Source organism: Gavialis gangeticus, unplaced genomic scaffold (genome assembly GCF_001723915.1).
Source record: "Gavialis gangeticus isolate Ggan-Ray unplaced genomic scaffold, GavGan_comp1, whole genome shotgun sequence".
NCBI classification, from domain to species: domain Eukaryota; kingdom Metazoa; phylum Chordata; order Crocodylia; family Gavialidae; genus Gavialis; species Gavialis gangeticus.
Genome location: NW_017729002.1, coordinates 19,553,192 through 19,570,190, shown reverse-complemented (window position 1 = coordinate 19,570,190; position 16,999 = coordinate 19,553,192). Strand labels below are relative to the sequence as shown.

The following is a 16,999-nucleotide window of genomic DNA, read 5'->3' as shown; positions in this document are numbered from 1 at the left end:
TGTTAGGAGACAGGCTGCAGAGGACAGCCAAGGCTGCCCAGTGTGAGCATCTCATTCCTACATAGATACCAGTTAGAAAAGAGATGCAAAAGTGATATGGGGTGTGGAAGGCCCACTCTGGGCAGTGCTAGGGAGGGTTAGATATGGCAAGCTCAGTCATGCCGAGTGATCAGGAGCACGGGCACAAACCATTTTGTTGTGATGCTTTTCCACCCGAGTGAGGACATATTGAGGCAGCAGGAGGTGGTTTAATGTGGCACTCGTGCCATCTGAGGGGGCTGATGGCCTGGGCAGTCTTCAGGAGAGCCAGTGTGGCATTCGTTCCTCAGCTCTGATAACTCTGTGGCTTGATTCCCACTGCCTTCACACTGGGCCAGCTTGCTTCCCTGCTGCTCCCTGCCTGGGCCCTGGAGGACAGTGGAATACTCCAAGTGTTCTGAGCATCGGACCAGGTTGCTGCCAGTCCTTGGGCCCCCAGCATCATGAGTGCAGAAAATCCCCCAGGCCTCCTATAACTTGTGTTAATGCTTTTTCTGTGTGTACCCCTGCAGGTGGGTCTCCCTGAGGACATGGTGAAGCGCTGTGTGCAGCAGCTGGGCCTGGCCCTGGACTACATGCACAGCAAGAACCTGGTGCACCGGGACATTAAGCCTGAGAACGTACTGCTCTTTGACCGTGACTGCCGCCGGGTCAAGCTAGCTGACTTTGGCATGACACGCAAGGTGGGCTGCCGGGTGAAGCGCATCAGTGGCACCATCCCCTACACAGCGCCCGAGGTCTGCCAGGCCGGCCGGGCTGAGGGCTTCACTGTGGACATGAGCATTGATGTGTGGGCCTTTGGCGTGCTCATCTTTTGTGTCCTGACTGGCAACTTTCCCTGGGAGGCAGCCTCCACCACGGACACTTTCTTTGAGGAGTTTGTGCGGTGGCAGAAGGGGCGCCTGGCCGGCCTGCCCTCCCAGTGGAGGCGCTTCACAGACAATGCCCTGCGCATGTTCCAACGCCTCCTGGCCCTGGACCCCGAGAAACGCTGCCCTGTCAAGGAGGTCTTCTACTTCATCAAGTACGATCTGATGTCAGAGGTGCGCCGCAGGCCCTCCTACCGCTCCCGCAAACATGCTGGTGACAAGCTCTCATCTGGCTCTCACCGCCATGAGACACCCAGCTCCTGTACCCCCACCCCACTCAAGAGGACCATCCTGACGGAAGGCAGCGGGCCTCGGCTCTCCACCTCAGAGCCAGGCCTGTCCTCCCCAGGGGGAACAGGGAGGACAGATGGCCGGCAAGACAAAGGCAAAGGGCAGATGGTCCTGGCCACAGCAATAGAGATTTGCGTTTGATGAGAGGTGGCAGGAATGGGGGGGGTCACAGTCCTCATGGCATGGCTCTGCTCTGTACAGCCTGCAGACATGATGTCAGTCCCACTGCCCCCCACCCCTCTGGCAAAGGGGGATGGGGGAGGGAATTCCTTTTATATTAGGGACCAGGATCCATGTCTCCCAAAGAAAAAAACAAACAAACAAAAAACTTAACAATAACTCAATAATACTAAGGATGCTACATATATCCATCCACTGTAGGTAAGGCCAGAGTGTAGACTGGACACTGGGGGCCGGGAGCCCAACAGAGGGGGCGTAGACTGGCTGCCAGGAAGGACCATGAACAGCCTGGTGGCTCAGAGCTCCCTCCTCCTCACGCCATCTGCAACTAGAGCGGGGCTACTTCCCTGCGTTCTCCACACCGCACGTGCCCTTCCTCTGCTGGGCTGACAGAGCACGGGACAGCCAACAGTCCTACTGTTTCTGGGGGTGGGTGGGACCTTTCACCAAAACAACAAAATGAGAGCAGGGGGAGAACAAGAGGGTGGGACAGAAGTGGGAGGAAGGGAAATGGCATTGGGTCTTGCATGTGTGGTCTGGCAGCCATTGTGCAGGCTTATAGTGGGTGGGGAGCGGTGTGGGGTGGAGCTGCAGCAGACCTGGGATTCTTTAGGTTCCCAAGGGCACCTGTCATGGTCAGGGCTTGATATGCAAATTGGGCACTCTCCCTGCCCTGTAAATCATGTACTGACCATGGTTAGAAATCTGGGCTCAGGTCAGGGCTTAACTACAGACTAGGCACACAGGGAATGGTGGCAGCTTGGCATCCCACACCTGCCCTCACTCTTGCTGGCTCCCTTCCTGCACTGGCTCAGTCTCCAAGACCCTTGTGTGATTCCCTCATGGGGGTGGCTGGAGAGGTGGACATGTAGGATGGGGGAAAAGGAAGCATCCCAGAAGGGAGGGAAGGCTGATGACCCCAGGACATGGGGGAGGCTTTCCAGGAGGTGGGGGTGTTTACCAGTCTTTGTTGTTTAAGAGTTGGGCCAGGGTGTACCCATTGCACCTGCCCATGCACTCTCACTGCCATCCTGGCTCTTATTTGAGGGAGGCCATAATGGATGGCAGGAGATAGAGGAAGCAAATAAGCCTGGGGGATCCTGTCTGAAAAGGGAAGCTGGCCGTGGTATCCAGTGAGCTGGTCTCGGCCCAGACAAGGCCTCTCCCACATCTATTCTAGGGCTGGGCTTGGGCAACCCCAGCTCTTGCTGCTCCTCTTCCTGCCAACAGATTCTGGGATAGCTTCCTGCGCACAGGGCTCTGCTCTGCACCAATGGGGGAAGCACTCAGTGTCCACCAATGTAGCAAGTGTCGTGTTCCTATGTGTCTGCGTGCACTGGGCTTGTTGTGCCCAGCTGGCATGTTGTCAGCACCCTACAAGGGAGCATCCTTTGTCTCGAGCCCCTGTGGGCAACTTGGGAACCAGGCCCCAATTTGGGGAACAGGTCAAGGTAGACAAAGGCTGATACCTTGTAAGGGACACTGATATGAACCTGTCCTATCTTCACTGGAGGGACATGGGCAGCTGGGGAGCCACAGCTTCAGTGTGTTCCTTGATGGCTGTAGTGGTAAGACATGATTTTATTGGCAATCAGTGCCAGGCCATCTCTGTTCAGAGTGGATACACCACAGGGGTGGGCAAAATGCGGCTTGTAGGCTGGGTGTGGCCTGCCAAGCTATTCTATCCAGCCCACAAGGCCCCTAAAAAATTTAGAAAATTAATATTTATCTGCCCTGGGCTGCCTGTCATACAGCCCTCGATGGCTTGCCAAAACTCAGTAGGCAGCCCTCCACCCAAAATAATTGCCTACCCCTAATGTATCAGGATAAGGGGTGGTTACAGACCCTGATTAAGGTTTGGCCTTACACTAGCTTCCCAGGCTAGAAGGCCCTTGCTGGTTTTGAGGGGGCTGCCCCTCTGGAGGAGGTGAACCCAAGTGGGGAGCCAGGATAAATGACATCAGACCAGAGCAAGCCATCTTGGTTGGGTTCCCACAGCAATCCATAGGCATTGGCATGGGGGTTAGTACAGCCAAACTTGCCTGGATGGGATCCTCAAATGGACCAATGTCGAATTTGCAAAAAAAATTGCATAAACATTTCAGGCTGGGCTGCATACATCTGCATACCCAGTGACTGTAAACCAAGCTACTTGTTGTTTCTGCCTTCAGGCCTGCTTTGGCAGCTTCTGAAGAACCTTGGAGAGGACAGCTCAAGCATCTCCAGAGGTCCCTGGTCCTCCAACCATCCCCTACCTCTTTGTCTTTGCTGTTACCCTTCCCACCCCAAGTACCCTCTTGCACCTCTTAGTCATCCCTTTGAAAATATACTCTTTGCATAAGGACTAGATGAGGGTAGGGGGGAACCATGCTCCCTCAACCTTCTGGCACTGTAGCACTCTAAGGAGGCAGACCTCTCCCCAACCCCAGTGTGAGGAGGGAAAACTGATAAGCATCTTGATGGTTGCCATGACAAACTGGAGGCAGTAGAACAGTAGAGGGTGATGGGAAAGAGCAGGAAGTCAGTGGCTCTGGCAGGTGTGGTGGGATCCATGCACAGATGAGCTTTGGGTGACACATAGTAGAGGCCGGAGCTGGGAAAGGGGACATAAAAGGCTGGATGGGGCTGCAGGGAGATAGCTGTGAAGCAGGAGGCTGTGCTGGGTGGGCACTGCTGCTCTGGGGCACTTCAGCTTGAACCAACCACGTGAAGCCACTAGGCAGCTTCTGGCCCAGGTTTGGCTGCCCTTCTAGCTCTGTGGTGGGGCCCAGCACAGCACTCTCTGCTGCAGTTGCCTCACATAATAGGGATTCTGCTTGGAAGCCCAGCCCATGCCCATGGAAGCCTCAGGGAGAAACTATGAGTTAGGGGTATGGGCATATCTAGATCAGTAGCTGTAGGTATTTGGGTAACAAGAATTGGAAACGGTATGAAAACAACCCCCTGAGATAGTCACCTTGCTTTCATAGTCACAAGGTTAACAGCCCTGGGTGCGTACAGGCCCCTTATTCCCCTAGCATGAGAGAGAAGGTGAGAACTGTGATCCCTTCCTTGCTCTCAGCCCATGTGTTTACATGTGGCTCTGCTGCTACTCGCATGGCTGCAAAGGGATGGCGGTTCCATCCAGCTCCTTAGTAATGTCGAAGCCCCAGTAGAGATTGTCCTTATGGAGTTTATCAGTGGAGTAGCTTCACACCTGTGTAGGCAAGTGTATACGTGTGTTAGACATGCAATGCACATATGGGAGTGAGATGTGTAAGGAATGTGCAGTCGCTCATGCACATGTGGACATCTGTGTGTGAGCTCCCAAATCTTTAATCTGAGGCCAGAGTGACCTCTGTTTGGATGAGCAGATGAAGGGCAATCCTCAGAGGCGACCCGAGTAGGGTGCAGGGCCTGGGGCAAATCAGCCTGTGCGGGGCCCTGCCCCTAGACGCGAGGAAGCTGGCGGCTGATTCAGTAGGGGGAGGGCCAAGTGGCCAGAGGTGCCAGGTTTGGCAGCAGATTTGGCGGGGAAGGGATGCTGAGAGGCTGGACGTGAAGCAGGCAGCAGCGCAGTTGCTGCGCCGCTCTGTCTGGCTCTGCAGGACCTCCCAAAGCACAGGGTCTGGGGTGGTTGCCCTGATTCGCACTGCCCGGGATGGCCCTAGCAAGCCCCATGGAACCTGCCTGGATAATGGGGCGAGGGGAGTGTTGCTGTGGCTATGCTCAAAGAAGGATATCCAGCACTGGGGGTGGATTGGACTGATGTGTGCTTGTGCTCTAGATCTAGGAAAGGCCTGTGGGAGTGAGAGCTATTTATTGGGAAGTGCCTGTGCAGGGAAGCCAGCCCTTCCCATGTCTTTCAGGGGTGTTATCTGCCTGTGTGTAAGGCTCTGGCTTTCCCTGGGAACAGGACATGCAGGGAGTTGCCACTCCAGACTGCTGTCTCCCAGCTCCTTCCCTGACCTGAGGCTTCAGAGGGGCTGGGTGCTGAACTCTTTCCTTGAGCACTACCCTAATCAGGCACATGTACCAAAGGGATCCTGTTGGATCAGGGACTAAAAATCCAGGCCAGGCAAGTGGAGTTCAGTCACCTCTGTGGTCATTACTGATCTGACATGTTCCTTCGTCCTTCCCTCTGCCCTACGCTGCAGGATTTGCCTTCATGGCAACTTTTCCTCAGGGGGTTGATGCTCTGAAGTGAGCCACCAGGTTGGTTTAACTTGGGTTTGAGTTGCCAGACTTGAGTGTGTCTACTTGAGCGAGTCCATACGAGTGCTGCACTGCTCTCTGCATGTCACCAGGACCTCTGGGGGCCTGTCCCATTGTTCTTATATCTGCCAGGAGTTTAGCCACTTCTAGGTGTGAGTTGGGAAAGAACTTGGTCTCTCTGGGGCTGGGAAACTGGAAATGTGCCAGAGGACCCTCCATGTTGGCATCTTCATAATATAGTATGGGTTTAAACACATTAGGTTTAGCTCAGAAAGGCCAGCTAGCCAGGGGGTAAAGTGGTATAATATTAGGGTCCCAAATCTTGTATGTGGACATGGGTCACTCAGAGTGAGGGCCTGGGCTAACTGCAGTAAAGAGAAGTCCTCTCTGTACAACTGGCTCTACATGTCCCTAGTGGCTTGTGATGTGGGCACTGAGTGACCTTCCACCTGTCCTAGCTCTGTCAGGGTCAGCCCCACCACTGTGGGTTGCCCTAATGAGGACTTGATTGGCTTAAAGCTATGCTCAGCTGCCTGTGTTCCCTCAAGAGCTGTAGAGATGACTACTGCAGGGGAGTGGATTGAAGCAGCTCAAAGTAGGCTAATTTAGTCGCTGCATAGGTGGGTGCCCCCACCATCCCCACCTCCCTCTGATCTGGACTCTGGGCACAGTGTCTCCCTCCTGGACTCTGAAACTTACCATACAAAGGGCTATAATGCTACTAAGAAGCAACAGCAGTTTACAAACAGATGCAGGGCAGGTGGCTCGCCATGGTCCAGACCCCACACCCAGTACGCAGGGGCATGCCCAGCAGCCTTTTCCACTGGATCCTAGTGGAAAGCAAGGGTGCATCTCTTGTATAACCATCACTAATCATAGCACACACTCAGCCCCGGCCTCCCTCCCTCAGCCTGCTGAAACATTGGTAGTGATTGTCAATGGCCTCTGGGTATGGGATCCTAGGGGACCTAGTATGACTGACCGTTGCTCTGTCCCTGGCAGGACTGATCCAACCAAATGAATATCTGTCCCTGGTGAGGAAGGAACAGCATCCAAGAAGCTCCTCTCCTACCCTTCAGACTAGCATCTGCTGACCACCATATCGCTGACCTCTCTGGGGTCACTGGCCCCAGCAGTTCCTCCCTCCCTCTCTCCCTCCCTCCCTGATGTGATCGCCCCACCCCATCTCCACAGTCCGCGTCTGGGTGTTTTAGGTGAATGGAAGTCATTCGCCTCTCTTGGTGTCACCCCACTGTGCTCTGGGGCATCCAGGGCTAATGGTTTTTTTAGAAGTAGCATTGCACAGACTTAGATATTTTAGCCGCAATTTCTCCTTTTTGCCTTAGGCCCCTCAGTGTCCTCGATCTTTCGTGCAATAATGTAGATAAGGAATTAAAACCACCACATAGACCTTTTTAATTTTTCTGGTCAGTTATTTTGTTTTCAGGGGGGTGTGTGTGTGTGTGATATTTTTCCATTGAGGTTGTTGTTGTTGTTAGGCTGTTGGGGTTTTTTTTTAAATTCCCTTGGCTGTCGGGTTTCGGACCTTTTCCCTGTAGGAGAGGTTATAGTGTTACAGATGTTACCTCAGTTTCTGTCACTGTTGAAAAGAAAAAAACCCCATTAAAATGACAAAAAAACAACAAAAATATATAAAAGCAAAAAATCTTGATGGCAGTAGAGCCTTTTTTAAAAAAAAATAAAAAGTGATTTCCTGTTGTGACGATGCAGTGGTGCTTCCCCCGGGAGTGTTGTGTTTGTTCTCTCCTATTCAGAGGAAAATTTTCCTCCAGCAAAAAAAGAAATAATCAGCTTTCCACAAGGGCTGGCTCTTGCTTTCAGAACCTGCTGATCCCTTGAGCTGGTTGAAAGGCCAGGACCTGGGTTTATTTGTCTTTTGCAAACATTTTATTTTTCCAGGCAAATGTGAAATGTCAACCAAAAACGTGTCATCTCTTGGCCGGTTCTGATAACCTCACTTTGTTGCATCATTCAGAGGACATGGTAAAGTATGAACATGTTGCACGCAACAGACACTGTTACTACTTCTAAACACGCACGTTACTGGGGAAGCTGGTTTCGGTCCCAGATCCTTCTGGGGCAGTGGCACGAGGAGCCCAGGCTTTCTTCACTTGAGCTGAAGAAGATCATTCTCATCTGCCAGTAGCACGTAGTCCCATATCTCCTTAGTGGCCTTGCTGCAGCTCTGTCTTCACAAAGCCAGTGCAATAGAGAGGAGGATTGCTGATGTGATGGCTGAGGCAGCTGACAGGACTATGAGGGACTCCAAGTGGGGGCTACCACATGGCCTCCCATGACTCAGTGCAAAAAAACAGGAGTTTGCTCTGTTTTTTTGTTGGTGAAAGGTTGGCTGTCATAACTGAGGCAACTGAGCCAGAAGAAACCTGTAAAGGGCAAGTAGCCAAATGATCCAGATTGGCCATCCAGCTGTGGGGCTCTCCTGACTAGATTTCTGCTCAGATGCTCATCCCTCCTCAAAATCCCCCTGCAGGCTTTCCCCTTGGTCCTTTTGCTCCCTTCCAGACCTTCTCCAGTAGCTGAGACCTGGCTCACATGACTGCTGCGGTCACAGAGTGATGCATGGCGCATCTCTCCCAGGGCCCTGCCTGCTGAAGTCCCAGCTGCTTCAGTGTAAGGTGTTGGTCCCCTCCACTGCAACACCCCTGGCAGGGCAATCCTGTCTCTTGGGGTAGGCCCATCTTGACACCAACTGATGCCACAAAGTATAGGGCCTGGGATCCCACTGTGGAAAAGGGTTTGCAGGGAGATAGCAGTTTCCCAGAAAATCATTTGGCCAAGCCAGCACGCTTTCCCTGCCTGCTGTAATGGTGACCAAGCAAATGCCCTATCACCCCCTTCCTGACCTGTGATACAGCCTTTAATACAGTGCTGTAACAACACGCAGGAGGCCTTGGCTTCCACCCTAAACAACCACCTTTCGGCAGTTCTGTCCACCTGTCCCTGGGATCCTGTCAGTACTCCTGGGTGGCGGGCTGCTTCCCTAAGGCGAACCATCTCTGGAGCAGAAATGTGGCCAGGCCTCTCCCAAGAGCAGGCTGTCTCTGGAGATAACCCCCTTACACCTGCATGAGACCGCAGCAGCAGTGCTGTGGAAATGTCCTGGGTGGGTCCATCTCAGCTCAGCACATAGGCAGTGATCCTCAGCAGGTTGAAGCATTTAGGACAGAAGTTCATGACATCATTAGTTATTTGATCAGTATCTGATAAGCAAATCTATGCACTGAAGCCTGCATAGATTTCAGACATCACCAGACATTCAACATGCCAGCAACTGGCCCAGAAAATTCGGAGAGCTCTTTTTGAGGCCTTTGCCTTGCTCCTATTGAAGTCAGTTGTAGTTTGGTCATTGGCACGAGTAGGAGATGGCTTAGTCGCATACATTGGTTAAATGCACACAAATCACTGTCAGGGACTGATAAATGCAGAGAGATTGAAGGATAGTTTAGTTGTAAAGGCTCAACAACCTTCCCTTTTCTTCCCAAAGGAATCAGTTGTCTACAGCAGCATCAGTGCAGAAAGGAATCTTTTTGTTAATCTCCTCCCCGATGAAGCATCACTGCATCCCTTGGTTGTGTTGTGACTTAGCATTGTGAACTGGTCAGGTGTATAAGCTCTGTCCACCTGCAGAGGGGACTTGAAGGAATGAAGAGTAACTAAAAACTACTGTTGTTCAACTCCTTCCAACCCCTCCCGGAGCAGGGAAACCAGGCAAACAACAAAAATAAAATGAGAACAAGACGTGTCTGTAAATACTTTGCAGTGCTTTGACTTGTGAGAAGGAGGTTTTTAAATGTGTTATTTAATTCTATATTGAGGACAATTGCTACAAACTAAAAACACTGGGAGTGGGGTGGGGGGAACCAACGTGCAATCTAGCCCAAGAAGTGCTTTTAGTTTTTTTACACATCACTCGCACTCCCTAGGGATGGGCATGTAGGCGCGTGTGTTTGTACACAGATGTGTGCAGGATGGAGCCATTTTCCCTACTATGTTGGAACAGATCATTTAAAAAAAGTCAGATCGGCCAGGCCCCAATATTTGCTTTGTGGAGGGAAGAAGAAGGATGGGGTTTCACCTGTTATCTATTTTACATTGAATATGAATCAAAGTATTTCTTTCTACTCATTTTCACTTCTTATTTGCATGCCAGTAATGTGTTGAGGCCCCAGTTAAGAGCATTGTGTGAGATGCTGCATGAAGACATGATATCAGAGCTGGGTGAGATTTTTTCATTCTATGTTGGGGGGGGGCAAAAGAAACAAAAATTCGGTGACCACAAAATGTTTACAAATATGTGCAGATTTTGCTGATTTTTTTCATTTAGGAAAAATGAGCCATGCTGAATAATTTGAAACAGCTAGATTCTGCATTTTAAGCCTGACCTGTTTTCAGTCTGACAGAACTTTTTGTTGCAAAATTCCCATTATTTAGAAAAAATCATATTTTTATACAGCTCAAAATTCAAGTGTAATATTTTATTTGACCCAAGAAGTATTTCTGTTTTCAATTTTTCAATTTTCTACAACTTTAAGTATTTTATTTCTTTTAGGAAAAGAACATTTTTCTCCTGAATTTCCCCAGCTTCAATTGTGTGACCTTGTCCTGAAGATCTTACATTTTCCTAAACAAAAAAGGATACTATAGCCATTTTTCCTACAGGGAGGCAAGGCTTGGAGAGATTAAATTGCTTGCCCAAGGTCACACAGGAAGTCAGTAGCAGCGCTAGTAACTGAATCCAAATTTTCCAAGTCTCCATCTATGCATTAGGCACAAATCCCATTCAATTAGATTGGACATCAGGAAAAAATTCTTTCCAGTGAGGGTAGCCAAAATATGGAATATGCTTTCAAGGGAGGTGGAGTTGTCCCCTTCCTTGGAGGTATTTAAGAGGAGATTGGACAAACACCCGGCTGGGGTCATGTGACCCCAGCACTCTTTCCTGCCCAGGGCAGGGGGTCGGACACAATGATCTAATAGGTTTCTTCTGACCCTAAAATCTATGAAATCTATGAAATTGTTGGCCTTTGTGGAGGCACTGTCAGCCAGGTGCAGTGGTGATTGCAAGGGATGTAGATTCCTGTGCCATTGCAAAGTAGCCTGAGACCAACAGCCCATTTCATAAGGAGAAAGTTTCAAGTGGGATTTGACCCTGTTCATTGCTGGGCCATCCAATCTCCTTGACTGCAAAGTTGCTAATTCTAGGGCCATGACAAAAAGGCCTAGTTAGGAATAGGGGTACCAGGAGTGGGAAGGGCTGGCAGCCAGTAGTTTGTACTGCAGCTGGGACAGTGTAATGATGTCTCTGCTAGGTGTACATACACACTTTAGGAAAACCAGAGCTTTCTGGGTAACCCAGGGAATACATCATCTGAGGTCATACTGTTGTACTAGGGGGATCCCCTGGTAGCCAGGACTATCCCAAAGGCAGGAAACATCCAACTTCCATGAAAGGAGTTGTCCTGTTCTTCTCTGGATTCAGTTGTTGTGTGGTGCTTCCCGCTTCACTCAGCTACGTGGGTGACCAAAGCTATTTGTCTGTGAGCCAGACCAGGCTGGCTTCTAGTCAGCAACAGCCAGTCAAGGTCCAGATGACCACCTCTGAGCAGCAAGACAAACCTGCAAGCCTTTGCACCGGGCAAGATTATGTCTGCATTGTCTCTAGGAAGCTGATCTCATGCTGGTTGACACCTTCACCTAGAGAATGGGTCCAAAGCTGTATAAGACTGGAAAAACTAGTTTGGAAGAATCCCTTGAAGTTCATTTAATGAACAACGCTCCTGAGAAGACTGGGAGCAGAAATGGCACCTCTGTCTGAGCAGTTAGCGCCCAAACACCTCCAGCATCTCTCAATCAGAGAGCAAGAGCAAAATAGGAATGACAATGTAAGCTCTCTCATTCCTGTCATTCCACTCTACCCTCTTGGCTAACAGGAGTTGCCAGCTAGGAAAAGTTATGAGGATGCAAACAGCCTAGCTGCAAGGAGGATGAGCCTGGTGGCTTGAGCATGTTGAGCAGAGTGAGAGAAGGCCACCTTCTACCTCATCCCACCTCCCAGCTCTTCAGAAACTCCTTCCCCCAGAAGCTTCCTTGGGGCAGCTGGCTGGTTCTCCACAACTGGGGAGGGGGTGCAGAATGGTTGGCTTTGAGGTCTGTATTCAGACATGGGCAACCCTTGTTGTCCACATCTTTCATCTAGCTACCCTGGTTAACCCAGCAGTGCCAGTGCTCCACAGGGCAGAGCATGTATTGGTATGAAAATGCACCTGAGCTCTGCTTTTGCCGGAAGTCAGAGAATCATAAGAGTCACATGGCTTCCCAACACCTGACTTGGTCCTGTAGGAATGAGGGGCTGCCCCTGATATATGGGGGAGTGAAGGAGGGAGGTGCTGGAAGTCACTGGATCTGAAGAACTAGAGAGTTAGTAATAGCACATAAAGTTTCTTCCTCAGGCAGTGCCATGTCCATGAGTAGTTTGCTGTTTGCTCCAACTCATTCATCATTCAAAGCCACCAGAAGACTGACCCTTTGCAGTTGTTTCCTCTACAAGCTGGCACTGAGTATTCAAAATTCAAGCATTCCTCCTTGGTTGTGATTGGTCTGATAAAGTCACATGGTGCAGTTCTTGTTCCGGATTGGATGGCAGTAGGCGTGCTTCCTCAACCCTCAGTTTTGAAATTTGCTTCTCACAAGCTTTGGTGCCAGTCCAAGGGGTTGTTCCAGGGTTGGTGGAACCTGTGTGCGCAAGGGGTTGAGCATGTCTCCCAGGGCCGGCTCATTACATGAGGGCTCATATGGGTATTCATGGTCGCTTGTCCAGCCCTAGTGACAGCTGAGCCAATTCTCCTGAGCTCTCTCAAGCTGCCAAGTGCCTTGGGCTATGCTGGAGATTGATGGGGAGCAGAAGCACAACACCACCATCCATCTGGGGCAAGTGCCAACATGGAAGATCACAACCAGAAGTGAGGGGCTCTGACAGAGCAAGGGTGGAATGGGCTGTGCTGGTACAGTAGGTTGGGGCTGTGGGTCAGGACTGAAGGGCACTATTTTAGCCATGTATGAGCCCAGGACTGGGCTAGCAGAGGGAGGAGCCCAGGAGTGCTTCTGGTCAGGAGAGAGGGGCATAGACAATGCTGCTGTGACTGGAATTTAGGGTCCCTTCATACGTGGCCCCCTGGCCAGAATGAATGTTGTGCTTGGCTGGACCCCATCGCCACATCACCCATGCACCCCTCATCCTACTCATGATTGATTCAAGCTAAATGTATTCAAGCCACGTCCACAGGCTAATTTCAATTTCCTGGTAATTATGCAAATGAATGTGGATTTAATTAAGGGCAGATTTCATTAAAGTCTTCTTGGGGAAATGGAAATGATAGCTGGGGTTGGGGCGGGGAGTATAGGAAAAGGAGAGGCAAGCGCTTTACCATCCCCTGAAGATAAATGGTTACAGGCACAATGGAAGGGATTGGCTAACCCTACAGACCAGTTTGCTCTGAGTCTGCTGGGGGGTTGTGTGTCGTTCTGAGTGCATGTGTGAAGTTGAGATGGAAGCACAGGGGACTCACAGCAGGTGCCAGGGATGCTCTGTGGACTGAGGGCACACACATTCTGGGTCTCTGTGCCTGGCTCATTCCCTCCTCCATTGACATACCACCTTTCCCATGACTGGTCTTGCTGCCTGTGTCTCCTCATCTGCACGTCTCCTCTCCCCAGCACTATCTCACTTTCTGGGACAAACTCCCCTTGTTCTAACAGAACCACTGTTGCATGGCTTTGATGCTGCATAACCCCTGGGGCTTTCCTCCTTCACATGATGCTTTTGGAGGCTCCGGGCTCTGCCACTGGCCCTATTTTGTCCTGCTGTATTTTTCCCTTACGTTCACTTCATCATAACATGACACTACAGCTTTGGAAACATGATTGACTTGAAGACAATTCTGCCCCTTTTGGTGGAAGACTTTGTTGGTATTACAGTGTATGTATTCCAGATGCATCCTAGCTCAGGCACACATGGTATGATAAGTATATTTCACGAGATGAACATAGGAACATAAGAAGAGTCAGATTGGGTCACTCAGTGGTCCATTCCATCTCTGACAGTGACAGAAGTGGATTCTGTACAGGGAGATCATTGAACTGGGTATGTCTAGATCTATCCCCTACTCAGTATCCTGCCTGGCACCCACCATTTATTGGGTTAGAGATGCCAGAGGAGACACCTCCAGCTATTCTGTTCAATAGCCGTTAATAGATCCATCATCCATGAATGTATTCAGTCCCTTCTTGAACCTGGCTGTGCTATCTGCCTCCACCACCTCCTATGGCAATGAAGTCCGTAAGTTAACTACATATTGCCTAAACATGTACTTTCTCCTGTTAGTTTTAAAATGTATATTATCTATCTCATATCACGATAGTATAAAGATACACAAACATGCGCATTGCACCAAGAAATACATGAAATGAGCATGAAAGATGCAGAGAGTTTTACCTGTGGCCTCCTGTGTGCTTGCATCATACGCTTTTCTCATGACATGATCAATGTTTTTCTCACAAATCAGCAGGTGGGGCTTTGGGCCAGAGTATCTGTGCAGAGCACAATGCTTGGGCTGCATCCCTTAGTTATTCACCTCCATGGTGCAATCACAGCATCAAACTTCTCAGACACCTTTCCACCATTGTGACATTTTTTCCTAAAGCACCTCTCATTTTAGCACACATCTGGCTTGGTGGTGAGGGCTCTGGGCTGGGTACAAGAGAGGAGGGTTCCTGTCCCAGTTCAGCTTCAGTGGTCTCTGTGACTCAGTTTGTCCATCTGTAGATGAGGGGTAATAAATCTCCCTTCAAAATCATATGAAAAATAGGGCCCTTAGGTAACCATCTATTTCATAGGGAAGTTAGTGAGATTAACACTTAGATAATGCCAATGGGGTTACAGAGAAGTCAAACAATGAAGCATGATGCTAGCAGCGGGGGAAGAGGTGAGCCCCCCAGTTGCTTACCCTGTGGTTGTTGCAGGCAGTGCTGGGGGTAGGACACCCGAGAAGATCTTATGGAACCTGGGGGGTGAGCTCTGACTACCCTGGTTACTCGACATGGAGCTGGCATAATCTGGCCAAGGCAGGCCCCCAGGGTGTAGCTCCTGGTCCCTCACATGGTATCTGTACTGCACAGGGTGACCTGGTCCTATCACTCTTCTTCCCCACCCCCCAACAGATGTCAGAGTGCTATATAACATTTAGGTCAGCATAGATACACCCAGGTCCAGCCATAGACTCCTGCAGATCCTAGGAAGAGGCTAAGACATGAGACCTTCCATCCCCCAACCTGTGCATTGGATAACTTATACTAACATAGCCCAAAGGGCCCCCCGTGGCCTGGGGTCCCAAGCAATTGCCAGCTCACTTGCCTCTGAAACTGGCTGTAGACAGGCCAGGCAGGGCATCTAAATGAAAAGCTCTGGATTTAGTTTGTGTAAAGGTACATTTTTGGTCTGCGGAAATGCAGTGAATCTCTCTGATCTCAGACCAAACAAAGGAACCAGCCAGTCAGCAAGACAAAGCTGCAGCCTTTGCACAAGGCAAGATTATGTCTGCATTGTCTCTAGGAAGCTGATCTCATGCTGGTAGGCACCTCTGCCCTGCTTAGAGCATGCCCAGCCCCCTTACCCTTTATACTCATATCCCAGAGTTCCTAGCACTTCACTGCCTTTCCCTGAAATCTGCTCCATTTGTATAGGTCTTCTTTGAAATCTGCTGCTTTAACCAGAGCAGAATAGCCATATAGCTCATAATGTACAAGACCTGCTATCCCCACAGCTGATGGGTGTGAGAGTAATACAGGCAAGCTGGCAGTGAAATAGTAAGCTGCTTCCCTTCTCAACATTAGCTGCTTTAGTGCAAGCTTGTCTGGATGTTCTGATTGGGGATGAAAAGGGTTTTTGATTACATTAATGTTAAGTTTAACCCATCCTTGATTTTTCCTATGAAACTTTTTTGGCAAAAGAGGCAGATTCAGCAACATGGAAACATTTTACAGGTTCAAGTAATTTTCATGGAACTGTCGAGTTAGAAAACTATGCTCCTGCCCCACCCCCACCCCCCAAAATTCAGAAAATATTGAAACATTTTTACATGTCTGAAGCAAAATATTTTGCTTTTTCAATCTTAAGATTTTTGTTTCTACAGTTCCGTTCACCCTACTTTATTCTAAAATGGTGAAAAGTGAAAGGAAATGTTTTGAATCACTCCAAAGGAAACATTTTGTTTGACTCGACAGATTTATTTTCAGCTTGGAAACTGTTGATGACCTGAACCAAACAGCACTGGTCCAGTCTGGTTCTTAATCTGTGGTGACTGTTCACCTGCAGGTTTGCATAGAAATAACTAAGAGCCTATAGGTATTTCAGCAGTCATTTGTTTGCAGACAAGTTGTGAAGCAGAGATTAGAGGGAGAGAGAGAGATTAGATATAAAAAGTAAATAGGTAGGTAGAAATTATGTAGGGATAACTAGAGACAGATTAGGCAGGAGCCACTGAAGAGAGGGCAATCAGACAGGGAGAAATTAGATACCGAATGCTCAGACAGAAGGAGGGAGACAGCGCACAATGCCTGTGTATCATCTGCTGTTTTGCAGCCTTGTTGACTCCTGTTCCATCCATCATCTGATGCAAGCCGTGAGATAGGTCTCTGTGATTCCCTCTCTCGCCCTCTCGCCCCACCAGCAGCTCTTCCCTGAGCCCATTATGACTGCATTAGATGATCCCCCTTCCCCCCATCTCTCTCTATGAATCTCATTTTCCTGACTCCTCCAATTCATCAAGATCATGTGGGAGACCTCAGGGATGGCTTGCACAGCCCCTGAGCATGCATGGAACTTCATAAAGGAGGGAGCAGATGGAGCTCCGCTCTGAGGGTTACTCTTGAGGTCAGGCAAGCTGCCTGGGTAATTTTCAAGCTTGCCCTGATCTCTCCCTTCCTCCCACAAATTTGATTAGCATAAGGATGTGAAATGCAAATGTCAAACCCATCTCCTACCCTTCTCTCTGGCCTAGGAGCAGCTAAGTGAGCCCGCCTCAGCCGTGTGCATGGTACATAAAGTATTGGATACAGGCATCTGTCACATTCCTTTTTGGGACAGGTTCCATTTGCAGCCCCCAGCTCTGAGATTAGGATATGCATACTCCTGGTAGAGGCCTTCTCTCCTCATCCCCACCCTGTCTCTCGCAGTGCTGTGCTCCAGGTTACTCCAGCTCCCATAATTCCCTTCACTTCCCCAGCTGCCATCTTTTGAAACGATCTGTTAAGAAGCCCCATTTCTTCTGGCCTTCCTTTGGCTGTCTCCCTGGCAACCCCCACCTCTCCCTGCATCTGTCTGTCCATCT

At 49.8% G+C, this 16,999-nt stretch overlaps 1 protein-coding gene across 2 annotated transcripts in view; it reads left to right on the top strand.

Moving 5' to 3' along the window:
* SBK1 (SH3 domain binding kinase 1) overlaps nt 1-9,736 on the top strand; it is a 96,293-nt gene extending 86,557 nt beyond the window's left edge. For both annotated transcript variants that reach the window (XM_019507583.1, XM_019507582.1), the window contains one exon: nt 552-9,736. In XM_019507583.1, coding sequence (XP_019363128.1) covers nt 552-1,340 — 789 coding nt within the window. In that variant the 3' untranslated portion in view covers nt 1,341-9,736. The remainder of the gene's footprint in view (nt 1-551) is intronic.
* Nucleotides 9,737-16,999: the final 7,263 nt, after the last annotated feature.